This window comes from Leuresthes tenuis, unplaced genomic scaffold (assembly GCF_036924035.1).
Source record: "Leuresthes tenuis unplaced genomic scaffold, fLeuTen1.0.hap1 SCAF_21, whole genome shotgun sequence".
NCBI classification, from domain to species: domain Eukaryota; kingdom Metazoa; phylum Chordata; class Actinopteri; order Atheriniformes; family Atherinopsidae; genus Leuresthes; species Leuresthes tenuis.
In genome coordinates, this window is record NW_027325375.1 from 18,672,691 (window position 1) to 18,685,738 (window position 13,048).

At 42.2% G+C, this 13,048-nt stretch overlaps 1 protein-coding gene across 2 annotated transcripts; it reads left to right on the plus strand.

Annotated features, from left to right (window-relative positions):
• The first annotated feature begins 595 nt into the window (after positions 1–595).
• Positions 596–12,059, plus strand: slc43a2b (solute carrier family 43 member 2b). 2 transcript variants are annotated; one of them, XM_072374943.1, is made up of 14 exons: positions 596–648; positions 1,573–1,773; positions 4,076–4,370; positions 4,595–4,650; positions 4,730–4,806; positions 6,771–6,863; positions 7,790–7,923; positions 8,065–8,261; positions 8,382–8,525; positions 9,286–9,418; positions 9,612–9,744; positions 10,071–10,144; positions 10,338–10,461; positions 10,542–12,059. In XM_072374943.1, exons 2-14 carry the CDS (start codon positions 1,614–1,616, stop codon positions 10,701–10,703), a joined length of 1,782 nt encoding a protein of 593 aa, XP_072231044.1. In that variant the 5' UTR covers positions 596–648; positions 1,573–1,613; the 3' UTR covers positions 10,704–12,059. The 2 variants fall into 2 exon arrangements, with proteins under 2 accessions (XP_072231044.1, XP_072231043.1); XM_072374942.1 differs by having other exon boundaries at positions 603–648; positions 1,470–1,773.
• The last annotated feature ends 989 nt before the right edge of the window (positions 12,060–13,048 follow it).

The following is a 13,048-nucleotide window of genomic DNA, read 5'->3' on the forward strand; positions in this document are numbered from 1 at the left end:
GTAAACATGAACAATGACATAACTAATGAACGAGCGTAAAATTAGGATTTTTGGGCGCCGGGAGGTGGATCGACTCTGCCCTAAACCGAACCGCTTCCCTTTGGTGCCCAAGAGACTTAAAGACGAAGCGGCCCGGTAAAGAAAAAGCAGTAAAACATCTGTAAACAACTGACATAACGACTGACACTGCGTCACCGCTTCAATTGGCTCTCCTGTTCTATCGATACTTGTGATCGATCCACCGCCCCCTTGATACCTGCAGAGGTCCGATGTGTTCTCAGACACTCTTTGTTTGGCTTGATTAATCCTTTCCACTCATCCGCGCCTTCTCAGCGCACTTCCGATTGCGCAATCAAAAATAAAATCAAACTTTTAGGTCATTGTAATTCAGATGTTTTTAATCTCATCGCCTCCATAATGGGTGCTATATAATACCAGTGAGTTCTATGAAATCATGCTTCACAGGCTTTATCTTTGAGATAAGACTCTACGAATGACCAGAGTTATTGGAGGTAGACGTCAATAAGGGGGGTGGGGGTGGGGGGCTTAAACATATAAATGTGGCTTTTCAGACATACCTGCTCACTAACAGACAACAAAGACATCAGAGAACTGGACGCTGGATTGTGCTGCTTGCAGCCCGGAGAGGTGAGAAAATGCATCATTCGTTTGCACATGGTATACAATTGTAACATGCTTTATCTTGACGAAGAAGAATGAAGGAATTGTGGGGAAATAGTTGTTATCTCCTCCTACAACAAACTCTGTAACTAGTTTTACTTTACTGGTTGATCAGTTTATGTGGGCGTGCAAGACCAGCGTGTGTGTGGGTGTGTGTGTGTGTGTGTGATTAAAAAGAGAAAAGCTGCCTGTGTGAGCTGATTTGTTTGTTGAGCTCGGCAGCTCCTTTATGTTTTGGACGCAACTCAGTAATTGCAGACTAAAGTTGCGGTTGGATGAACATGAGAGGACATTTGGGGGTTGCGGAGGAGAAATGGAGCGGGGCCTGTACCGAGGGAGGGCAGGGAGTCCCAGTTTCTCTGGGTCCAGTTTGGACTAGTTTGCCAGCAGCGCACACACTCTGCGATTCCACCGCAGATGCTTCATCTGTTCCTGCTGCCTATAATGTAGCATACAAGCTTTCTCCCTGCACCTGAATTATGTAATGACCATTCCAGCAGGAAAGTTAATAGTTCACCATCCATTGTAAAGTTTAGTTGAGTTCATTCTTTAGAACAACTGCAAGTGTATCCTGCCTGTGTGTAATTCAAAGGGAGGCTTTCAGACATTATTTACATACACTATCAGCCCATTTATGATTAATTACACAAAGGACAAGCAGTTATCTCCAGTTGGGTTCAAAGCTAAATGATTGTGCTTGTGAGTATAAAAGCCAAACCTCCCTGTCCTTGTGTGATAGGCTAACAATATAAGCTCCCCCTCCCTCCCTTGCACTTCTCTCTTCACAGATAAGTGAGCCTTCACCCTTCATCCTGAACGTCAGTCAGGGAGGCTCTCTCCGCTCTTCCAGCTTACTCTTTCCCTTTCTCCTCTTTTTTTCCACATTTCTAGTTCTTTTCCTCTCTCCATCTTCAACTTCCCTCTCTCAAACCATGCCTCCGACCCTGGCCACGGCCTTCGCCAGGCGCTGGTGGATGGCAGTGACTGCCATCATTGAGAATCTGCTCTTCTCCGCTGTGCTGCTGGGATGGGGGTCGCTCCTCATCATGCTCAAGTCAGAGGGCTTCTACTCTTACCTTTGCGAGGAGGAGGGTGAGTCAAAACTGTCACGTTTTTGTGTGTAAAGGGGAACTCTAAATTGAAAGTCACAGTTTTTCACTGTTTAACTGATCCTAAGTTCTGCTTTCACAAGGTTAAAGTTTTTGTGGTTGAGATTTTGTGTCTTGCTTCTCCACCAAAGTTTCAATACAGTTTGTTTTTTAACCAAAGATTGGTAGAACGGCCTGTGAGAAACTCTAATCTTGATTTAGCAAAGGATGAAGCAAGCTTTTTATTCAAGACATGTAAAGCAACACTACTGCCTTCCTGTCTCTTCCATTCTTTTGGAAGAATAGGTGTTTTCTGTGCAGAGGTCACAGGCTGTTTGTAGGGACTCCAGAGATTAAACCTGATCAGTTGAATTAAAGAGAAAGCAGGGTTGAAGGTGGGTAAAGTGGTTCAAAGTTAACAAATAAAAGGCTCCAGTGTCTTATAAATGTGATAGCATCCTACTCCATAGCAGTTACCCCTTTAAGTATGTGAACTTTCAGCAGTCTTAAGACATAAAATATGACTTATTGAGACAAAGCCGATAAGCACTCTCCCCAAGCCCTTCTGCTTTCAAACTTTTTCTCTTTATCTTGTCTCATGCAGTAAGGTTGCTTGGGTTTTTAAGTACAAAGTTGCCAGTCATGCACAAATTCTGACAAAATCAGGTCTTTTTTGGCTGGAATAAGCAAAACAAAGCGTGGGGGAGGAATCAGGGCAGACTTCTTTGGACCAAATTATAATATGACTGAGTGCATGGATTTCCATCCTTAAACATCTAGCACTCTGTGAATATTATTTTTTTCTTATTATTTCATATATATTTGCTGAATTTTGTCTTACACTTAGTTTGATCTAAAGGATCACTAATCATCACTAGTGGAATTACCCACAAACCTTTCAAAGCACTGTCACACAATAGCAAAGTTTCCTATCTTACTTGGGATGTGGCTCTGGGCATCACAAGCTGTAGATCATTTCCTGGTGACATCTTATCTTGTTCTGATGATATAAGGGGAAAAAGAGCAACAGCTCAGCTCTTTTCAGGCATGTGACGTGTGGATGAGGAACAAAGAGATCCTCATTGGATTTTTATTACTGGTAATGAAAGTTTAAAGTACACAGCAAAAGGCCAGGGATGGGGGCGGGGGACTGATAGCAAAGTGATGAGCAGTAGAATTCAGAACACCTGTGAGTGGGACAGTAAAAGAATAAAGTAGATTGAAAGATAGAGGTCTGGTGCAGATTGGGTTTTTGTGCACAAGCAGCAGATATGCAAAGGAAATGGTTAAGCTTCATGTCATATGCATAACTGGGTGACTGTGAGTCACTTCATGGGAGGAAACTATGTGTTCTACTCTGAGTTCCCATAACAAATTGCAAATGAGTGTCAGGTTTAGCAGAAAGACAATTGTTTTTACATGCACTAGTGTCTTTGATGTAGTTTTATCCGAGTTTAAAGTCACTGATAAAAAAAATATATGCAGCACAAACTAAAAATTTGGAACTTACACAAGCTGAGACCAAATCAGTTCATATGGCTCCACATGCCACAAGTCCTATAGGCACATTCACATGGCATTAAGAGATCTGGTTTCCTGAAGTAGACCGTCGCACTTTGTTGTGAAGTGCGTCATGGTGTTTCACGTTGCAATGCCACACGCTTACTTGCACTGTGTGACTACAATCACATCAGATGGCTGATACTAAAGCGGGAATGTAATCCAGAAAACATCAGTTGCCAAGGTCCCAAACTGCTACTCCCCCTTCCTCTGTCACTTGGACTTTTCCTGGACCTAAGTACCGTTTCACATTATCTCCCTACACGTTCAGATAATTAGAAGTTAATTGCTAGACCTGGCTTATCACTTTTTATCCAGGACATTCCAAAGTATCATTGAAATGCAAACAGCATCGTGCATTCTAATCTTAGTGCTTAGTTCCCCGCTGTCCCTGCAGATTTTATGCTGACATGTTGTTTTCTCTCTTTGGAGGCTTACCACACACCTAACTCTGCATGCATTTGTTTCACGTGTTGCCAGTGCATGTTGATTTGTCATAATCTTGTGATAAAACAAAAGTGCAAGCTTCACATTTCATCTGAAAAGAAGCCACAGCTCCTAGTATAACTGAACTAAATTTTAAATGATCATATGACTATCCACAGCACTCTATCTTTGCAATATGGATGATGTTTGGGAATTAGTAGAATCTCAACAGATGTAATCTGTGGCAACTTGAACCATGTCTACCATGTAAAAAGTCATCTAACTCCGTGTCTTCTACTGACATTCATCACATTCTTCAGGTAACAGCTCCAGCTACAATCTGTCTGAACCCCTGGTAACGGAGACATCTTTTGAGTATACTGATTATGTCGAAAGTGAAGGGGAGGTGGTGGGCTTGGGAGACGGCGTGGAGATGAGGCCCCTGGTCCCTGTGGACAGGGCTCTAAGGATGAATGGCTGGCTGATCTGTAAAGAACAGGACGAGATGTTGAACCTGGCTTTCACAGTGGGCTCCTTCCTGCTCTCAGCCATCACACTGCCACTAGGGATCGTCATGGATAAATATGGGCCCCGCAAGCTCCGACTGCTTGGCAGGTAAAAACTGAGAACGGGAGACATTAGTCAGACTGATCATTCTGTTGTTTATGTTCACACACATGCAGAAACTTTGAGAAAGGTGTCTAAAATCATTGACAAAAAAAGACCAAGCTACCTCCATGGCTTGTTAATACTAAAACTTAGTCGGAGTAACACACAGGCTCAAGTTACTGCTTCACGTGTTATTACAAATGTTTGACAATGTTTGTTTTTATTTTCAGCACATGCTTTGCATTATCCTGTCTACTCATTGCTTACGGCGCCCACAGACCCAATGGTATGTCCAGGTGATCCATACAGTCCATTTTGCACTTTATGTGAAGCAGAGTATAAGTTAATATTTGTATCACTTGCAGAGCTCTCCGTTCTCATCTTCATTGCCCTGACTTTCAATGGCTTCGGAGGCATGTGCATGACCTTCACCTCCCTCACAGTAAGTGTGTGCACCACTGTGGGCGTTATAACCCTCCCATTCCTGGGCCTTTGCACCTGCCGCCTGATGTTTGTCCAGATGTATATACTCTATGTTCATACTTTGTCTCATGGCTCCCTGCATGCTTGCCGTCTTCCTCCCTTTTTGTCTAGCATTCCACTTTGTCTCAATTTATTTTCCTTTTCTGTTTTTTTTTCGACCTCTGACACTGAACTATGTGCTCCTCTGGGCAACAGGGCTCAGCCTCTTTAGCGAGAGGGGTGATTGATTAGAGTGAGAAAAAGGATATGTAAGTGTCTTAAGTTCTCTGACTTAGTATACACTACAACATACCGAGTCTCGTGAACATACAGTGCATCGTTTTTTTCAAGGAATTCCATGACATAAGGGGGGTTAGGTGAGTTGGCACAGACTGACCCACATCTAAAAGTTTATAAGATTTTACACAGCTTTCTTTGAAGACAAAAAAGGCTCAATCACACAAATGTTTTTCACATCATCAGTTCTACTCTCAAAGAGCTTGTGCAGAGCCTTGGATGGAAAGACACAGAAAAAAAAAGGATGCTCTTCATTACTTTCAGGGGTCACGGGGTCGACGCCTTACCATTCATTTGCATTCTTTCCCTTTATCTCCTTGTTCTCTCCCAATGCCATCAGTTCAGGGTTCGGTGACTCACTCAGGAGTCCTGGGCTCTACCATGGTGATGCTTTTCCCTAGAAAGGGGCTCCACTCCTGTAAATCTCACTGTGAAACACTAATTCTATGCAACCACAGACTATGTCTTTCATTTCTACTTCTGCATTTTTTGCACGCCCTAAAGGTCTCATTAGTTGCAGCCATGAGCGTTAATGTCAGCTGCTTGTCTGTAGTTTTCAGCCCATCGGAGCCACCACAGCCTGTGCATGTAACCATGTTTTACCTATGCACCGTGCTTCACTTCGTCTCCTTAACAACCTGGTACACAGAACGAAAAAGCCTCAATGTTGGGTTAATCATTGGACACAAGCCCACTCCTTGACTCCTTGATCAGGACCCTGAGGCGCTTATATTCAGCTGATGGCTGTTGGGTGCCACTCAGCAGTCCTCAGTGGCCACAGCTGGCTGACTGCCAGTGTCACTTTTCAGGCCACTTTTCCACTTCAAATTCATCCTCCAACTGCTGTAACAACTCTCATGTTTAAAAATCTATTTGAATAGTTTAAATAGTACTCCTAAATGATCATAGTGTTGGGAATACTGTAAACCGGGTGTGCATGTCCTTTCATTTTAGCACACACAAACACATACTTAACCTAGCTTAGTTTTCCTGGTCTTATGTAATTGAATGTGCTTGTTGTTGTTCAGTCTCTTGAAAAAAGGACAGCACGGGAATGCCTTTGTGTAGTTGGTGTTTTGCTTCCCACTGTCTCATGTTTTATCTTCCAACTCCATCTTCTTTTCCCTCAAATTGGAGCAATTGGTATAAACAAATTAGAAAAGAAGGAACTCCTCTCACTATCTTGCATGTTCAGTGCATCGCCTTTGACCTCGAGTGTTACCTCACCTCACTCACTCCTCTGACTGTTTCAGCTGTGTGCAGTTAGTCAGAGGGGCCCTTGTGCCATGTGTTGGACAGCTCCTTGTGTGATATGTGACGCTGGTTTATGCTGATTATACTGGTTCCAGACCACTTTGTTGCGTTTTTATTTCCTCTGATGTACAGCCATGTCTGCGTGCTAATTGGCTCCCACTGTGCGCTCTGAGCACTGTGTCAGTGGGAATCATCTTTAGAACGCTTCCAGTCTGTACTCTGCCTCTTGCTAAGTACAGCTGAGCTTAATTTGATGTTCACAATGGATGGTTCAACCTTTTCACTTGTAGTTTTGAATTTAGCTTTGAATTTCTTGATTTCAAAAGCACAACAAGGACAGGTTGTGATGATGTTATAATCTACCAGCATAAATTGTCTCTTTTCTTTTTCTAGCTCCCTAGCATGTTTGGAGATCTCCGTTCAACTTTCATCGCCCTGATGATTGGCTCCTATGCCTCCTCTGCCGTCACCTTCCCTGGTGTTAAAGTAAGAAAAATACTTGTTATAATTGGCTTTGACCTTAGACATTATAAATTCATATTCTGTATTTTACTAAATAACCTATGTTCCTAGCTGGTACTTTTCCACTCTGCTCATACTGCACAATCGATGACCTTAAAAGGGTCCAAGACCTTAGAATGACATAAACAACTGGGTCAGACAAAACATCTCTAGTAGAGTAGATAGGTCTGGTACATTAGATCCACGCCTAAAAACAGCACACACACACACACATTGTTTATCACGTCCAAAGAACACAACAAGGACAGCAGCTGGCCTGATCATGCCACTAAAAACTGGCCAATTATACTTGACAAGTGTGAGTACAACCTCTGTGAGATAAAGCTAAATATAAATATGAAATGTTTCCGGATAACGGGGCTCGGCCTGACGGATTTCCTGCGGGAGCTCTGGCACTCCGAGACCAGCGCTGCAATATACTTTACTTGTGACCACTAATAAATACTTTTTTAATAAACGATTTCTCCAGCTTATTCTTGGGCTTCCAATGAAAAAATCGGGCTAACATACTGAATCGCCCTCCAAATGTTCAACTGCTTTAAAAAAAATATAAAAGTATTTTTGCTGCTGTAGACATTTAAAGCAAGCTTGTTCCAGCTATTTTATGTGAAGCCTGGTTGTTTAATCTACAGCAATGCATTCTAAATATTCTACAAGATCTTTAAAAGGCTCAGGCTTTGCTGTCCTATGAGAACCACATTCATAAGTTTGCATCTTGTGAGCTCAGAGAAAGGAACTAAATTTGTCTGATAAACACTGGAATTAAACACACAATGTTGTCTATGCTAAGTGGTGGAGTAGAGTTAGCACAAAGGGGAAAAATGTAAGCAAAAGATATTCTAGTCACTATTTGTCCTTGCTTTGTATTCATCGGTCACGTTTATGCTCAGGTGATCTATGACTTCGGTGTACCTTTCATTACCATTCTGGTGGTGTGGGCGGCCTGTGCTGGACTGGTGTTCTTGAACTGCTTCCTCAACTGGCCACTGGAACCTTTCCCAGGACCAGAGGACATGGACTACACGTTAGTAACACTGATAAAGACATGCAACAATACTCCCAAATACTGTGTAAACATAAAGACATGCAACAATACTCCCTAACAGAGCCAGCTTACTCATTCTCTTTTGTGTGTGTCTCTCCCTTTCCTCCTTTGCCTTCTTAGAGTGAAAATCAAGTTCAGCTGGCTGGGCTTTGACCATAAAATCACAGGGAAGCAGTTTTACCACCAAGTTACCACTGTGGGCCGCCGCCTGAGCGTGAGCAACAATGTGAAGCAGAAGGAGCTGGTTGGTAAGGATGGACGCAATCTCTGCCTCTCCACCATGGACCTGGAAATGGAAAGCAAGCCAAAGGAAGAATGTAAGAGCGCACTATAAAAAGAGCCTCCTGCTGCAAATATGTAGCAGGGATCTCCGTGAAAGTTGTTGTGCTACTTATGCCACCGTAATCCAACGCTTTTTGTTTCCTCCTCTTCTGCAGCCGAGTCTTTCCTGAAAAGTATCATGAGCCCAATTTTCCTGCTCAGTGCGATGACCATGAGTATGACTCAGCTTCGTCTCCTGTTCTACATGGGAGCCTTGAACAGTGTCCTGGAGTCACTCAGCGATGGAGACCTCAACAAAGGTCAGTTAGTCTATGTGTGCTTGATACATGTGTCTATCTGTGTACATTGAGGAATGGGAAAACTTCAGCTGTTTGCTGCTCAGTATATTTGAGTTATGAATTAAAAGCAGCCGGACTGACTTTATTTAACTGAATTTGCAGTGGAAAGGATGGAAGTTGGTAAGATTACATTTTTCCAGCTCTAACAGTAGATTACTGAAGTATTAAGCAATCAAATGTCCAGCTGACCAACAAATAGAAATTAACCCCTAGTTTTGTTTAGGTTTATCATCACAATTCCTTGCCATATTAGATCCCCTTTCTAGCCTTTTTTTCACAACCAGCTTTGCTACAGTTGACTTGGCTTTTGTCCATAGTAATAACATAGTCCTTCATCTGTCATTCAGCTTTAATCTGAAACCACCAGGTACCATTAGTTGTATTCATTAACTAACTTTGGCACTCAGCATCAGCAAAGGGGACACATGATACAAGCCATTTCACGTGATGCACTTTTCATGTATCATTGCTCCCTGAGCCACAAATCCCCCTCCTAATGGCATCTTATTGACTTTTGAACAACCGTGTTTTTGCACTCAGTATAGCTCTAATGGCTTGGACTAATTATTAACTCTACCATTATATCTAACCAGATAGAAAGACTTTCTGTCCACGTATGTCAACCTTTTACCTCTCCAACACCAACCCTTAAAATCTTCAAAAGATTGTGCTTCATTGTATTCCTTTTAATCAACTATTTTGACCTGATTCTGATTCTCAGTGAGTCTGTACTCTTCCATCTTCGGCGTGCTGCAGCTGCTTTGCCTTATGACCACCCCTGTGATTGGTCAGATCATGGACTGGAAACTTAAGGACTGTGATGATGGAGAAGAAGACAAGGAACCCCTTAGCAAGTGAGTGGAGTCTGAGTAGCTCATTGCAATGTTGGTAAATGCTGTGCTCCAACAATGTATTTCTTCTTGAGAAAAAAATATTTCAGAAGGAGTTCCATAATTAATCGGCTAAACTGAACAACCCTTGGCCTGATGAATTACAGAGACTTGGTAGAATCTTATCTTCTTCCTTGTTTCCTCTTTTAACCACAAGGGGTGAAACAAAGAAAAAGCCCAGAAACAAAAAGATCCAGAAGCTGACCAACGCCCTGCGAGCATTCGTTCTCACAAACGTCCTCTTGGTGGGATTTGGGATTACCTGCCTGGTGCCAAATCTCCCTTTGCAGGTGAGCAGCCCACCTGATTCTGATGGTGTCCGGAACTTGAACATCTTTTGTCTATTCATAACACTGCTGTAGACTTTATGATGTCAAAATGAGAACAGAACACTTATCTCAGATGCCCACAAACACTCTCCAGTTAGTGTGGCACAGCTCATCCATAGATGTGAAGCCCTTGATGGCTAGCTTAGCTTAGCAGAAAGACCACAAACAGTTAGCTTGACAATTAAAAGGTAAAAAAGTCTTAACCAGCATAAATAGCATTGATCTTTTATTGAAGGCGAGTATAAACTAAATGATAACTGTTGCTTTCTTCTGTCACCTTCCCTCAGATTGTGTCATTCATCTTACACACTGTGGTGAGAGGATTCATCCACTCTGCTGTTGGTGGCCTTTATGCTGCTGTGTAAGTATCAGTGCTCCACTAACCTTACACATAGAGTCCCCGTCAAAGGTTTGGGCACTGCCACCCACTCCTTTTGAATCCGTAGGTGTGTCAAAACTGTTTAGTGTCACTTCATACCATCACAATTTTGGTCTGTTTTAATTGGATGCAACTTCCAACTGAGGAACTAACGTGACCTCCTTTGTCTCTCTAGGTATCCCTCCTCACAGTTTGGCAGTTTGACAGGGATGCAGTCTCTGATTAGCGCTGTTTTCGCTCTGCTGCAGCAACCCCTGTTTTTAGCTATGATGGGACCCTTGGGGGGAGACCCATTCTGGGTAGGGATATACACACGCCTAAAGAAACACATATACAAACTGAACCCTTGGGCTTGGCTAATTCTCGTGTTCTCCTACAGGTTGATATTGGACTCCTTGCACTCAGTATGCTGGGCTTCTTGTTGCCTATTTACCTTATCTGCTATAGGCGGATGCTCTTCAGGCAGCAACGGCAGAAAGCGGCCGACGCCAAGATATACATCAAAATCAACGGCTCAGATATCCCAGAGGCATTCGTCTAGAGGGAAGTAGAAACAGACAGAGAATAAAGAAGATGCTGAGAAATATGGGCAAGCCAGTGAGACATGCACATAAGCATTAGAAATTTGTCGTAAAAGGACAACCGAAGTGTTCAACATGTAATTGTTAAACTTTGTCCAGATTTTAAAAAGAAAAACCAACATGATACTTGCCACAAAAAGTGTTCAATGGACAACTGATGAGGAGAAAAGTACAGCATACGGGGGGGATGAAGAACAAGAGAGAGGAAAGACTGTGAAAGGAAAGAGGCGTGAGCCATCTGTATTCCCCCAAGTCCTCAGAACTCTCTTTATTCCCTCCTTTCTGAACTGCACACCAGCACGACTCCAATCCGGATTAGACTCCTCTGATATCTCCACATGAGCAGAAAAACAGGAAATCAGCAACATCGTAAAACATCACTCTCGCAACCACATTCACTGCAAACAGAAAGTAACGCTTTTGTTACGAGTCTGGTTTTCCCCTTTAACTTATATGTTGACTGTAAATCATCCTGATCCCAAAGCATGGCGCTATCTATCAGTCCATCCGTGGGATTTCCCCAACAGATGGTGTAAGGTAGATAAGGAGCAAATTAATGAGTGAAAGAGAAGACATTGCTGGTGTTTCTCAGGCAAGTAGAAAAGACAGTAACAATTCTGGAGCTGGGTTTCTTTTTTTTTTTTCACTTTTTTTCAAGGTTAACATCTGATGACACTACTACTGTAGAGTAAGATATACTGTATTAATGGTAGAATGTCAGTATTTTCTACAAGGACATCCAATAAACTGATGTGTTTTGTTTTATTTTCTGCTTTAGCTATATTATGATTATTATTATCATTATGTATTTTACCAGGGGTGCCTTTTGAATGTACCTTTGAGTAAAAGGGCACATAAGTTCATTAAATGTTTACTCAGAAAACATTCTCCCCTTTGCATTGCATAGTAACTCTACAGTATACCTAACACTTTCCAGTAAGTGTAACCATAAACTCGTCATAATTCAGATGCCTTAGCTTGAGTCAGTGTTTTATCCAGTCTGTCTGCCTACTATATAGAGGAATACAGCACTTTTCGCTCCTTTTTGCACACAAACCGAGCTCATTTCGGTACTTTCTCTCAAAGTTTCCCTTGAAAAATAGTCTCCCCTCCCTTCATATATGTGTATTTATTTCATTCTACACTTCCTACACTAAAATACACCGTGCTACTCAAGATGTCTGGTTATGTACTGTTTTGTTTGCATAGAGCTCCCTTTACTATCGTTGAAGATATTGTAGAGATATTTTGTTATGCAAGTATCCATGTATTATGTGGAAGAGAATGTGGGAGTTAATAAAGGTTTTTTTTTTGTTTGCTTTGCCTTTTTCACTGCTAACTATGCAACATTTAATGTCAGTCTGTCATCAAACTTCAGCAAAAAATGTATGTAAGTAACTGCAGTTTTACATTTTCTTGCTTTTTTTGGTAGTTCTGCAACCATCCAGCAGAGGTAGTAGTAGGGTGAAGGTTGAAAAAAATCAAGGCAGTCTTTTTAAAGCCTTCATTTTTTTTTAATCTGACAGACAAATAACCAAAATATGTATCAAATATATAGTATAACCTAATTTCAGACTAAAGATGCAACTATACAAATATATCTCTGCACAACTGGAAGAATGTGTGTGTGTGTGTAAAAGTTAGCCTTCATCAATCCAGAAAAGCAGTGCTTAGCAGGGAGTCCCATAAATACATCCCCCAGCCTGGAATCTTGTTCTGAGGTGCGCTCAAGAATAATTCTGAACAGTTTCACCAGCAGATGTTCTCAGCATACGCTCATCGCTGGAAAGTATTGGGTCTCACCAGGCTTGTCAGTGCTCTGCTCTGCCACCTGATACCACACTCCCGCAGATGGGTATCACTTGACACCTCAGCACCTCTTACCACCTGAGACGAGATATGAGAGAACATCATTCACATCAGGAGAGGCTGCCGCTGGAGCTCTGCTGCTGAGAACACTGCTTTCTCAAACTCACTGCAAAGCCTCAGGTGGATTGTCCCCCACCGTGTCGGTCAGTTTGGTGTCAAACTTCTTAAATAGGAAGTCAATAACCAGATAGCATATGTTAAAGTCGATACATTATTTCCCGCATTTGAGGCAGGGCTTCCTGATCTGAAGCAAAATCTTACATATTCTTCCTTTGCACATGTCCCACTCATCCACTGAGTTTTGTCAAATGTGGCTGCTGAGGTTTTGCACAATACTGAAAGCAATGAAAAATTAAGCTGTTCTGATCAAATCCCAGGCAGTCAAAATTGTTTGCTCTCTTGCGCATGGCTCATATCCATCTGGCCAGGGGAATTG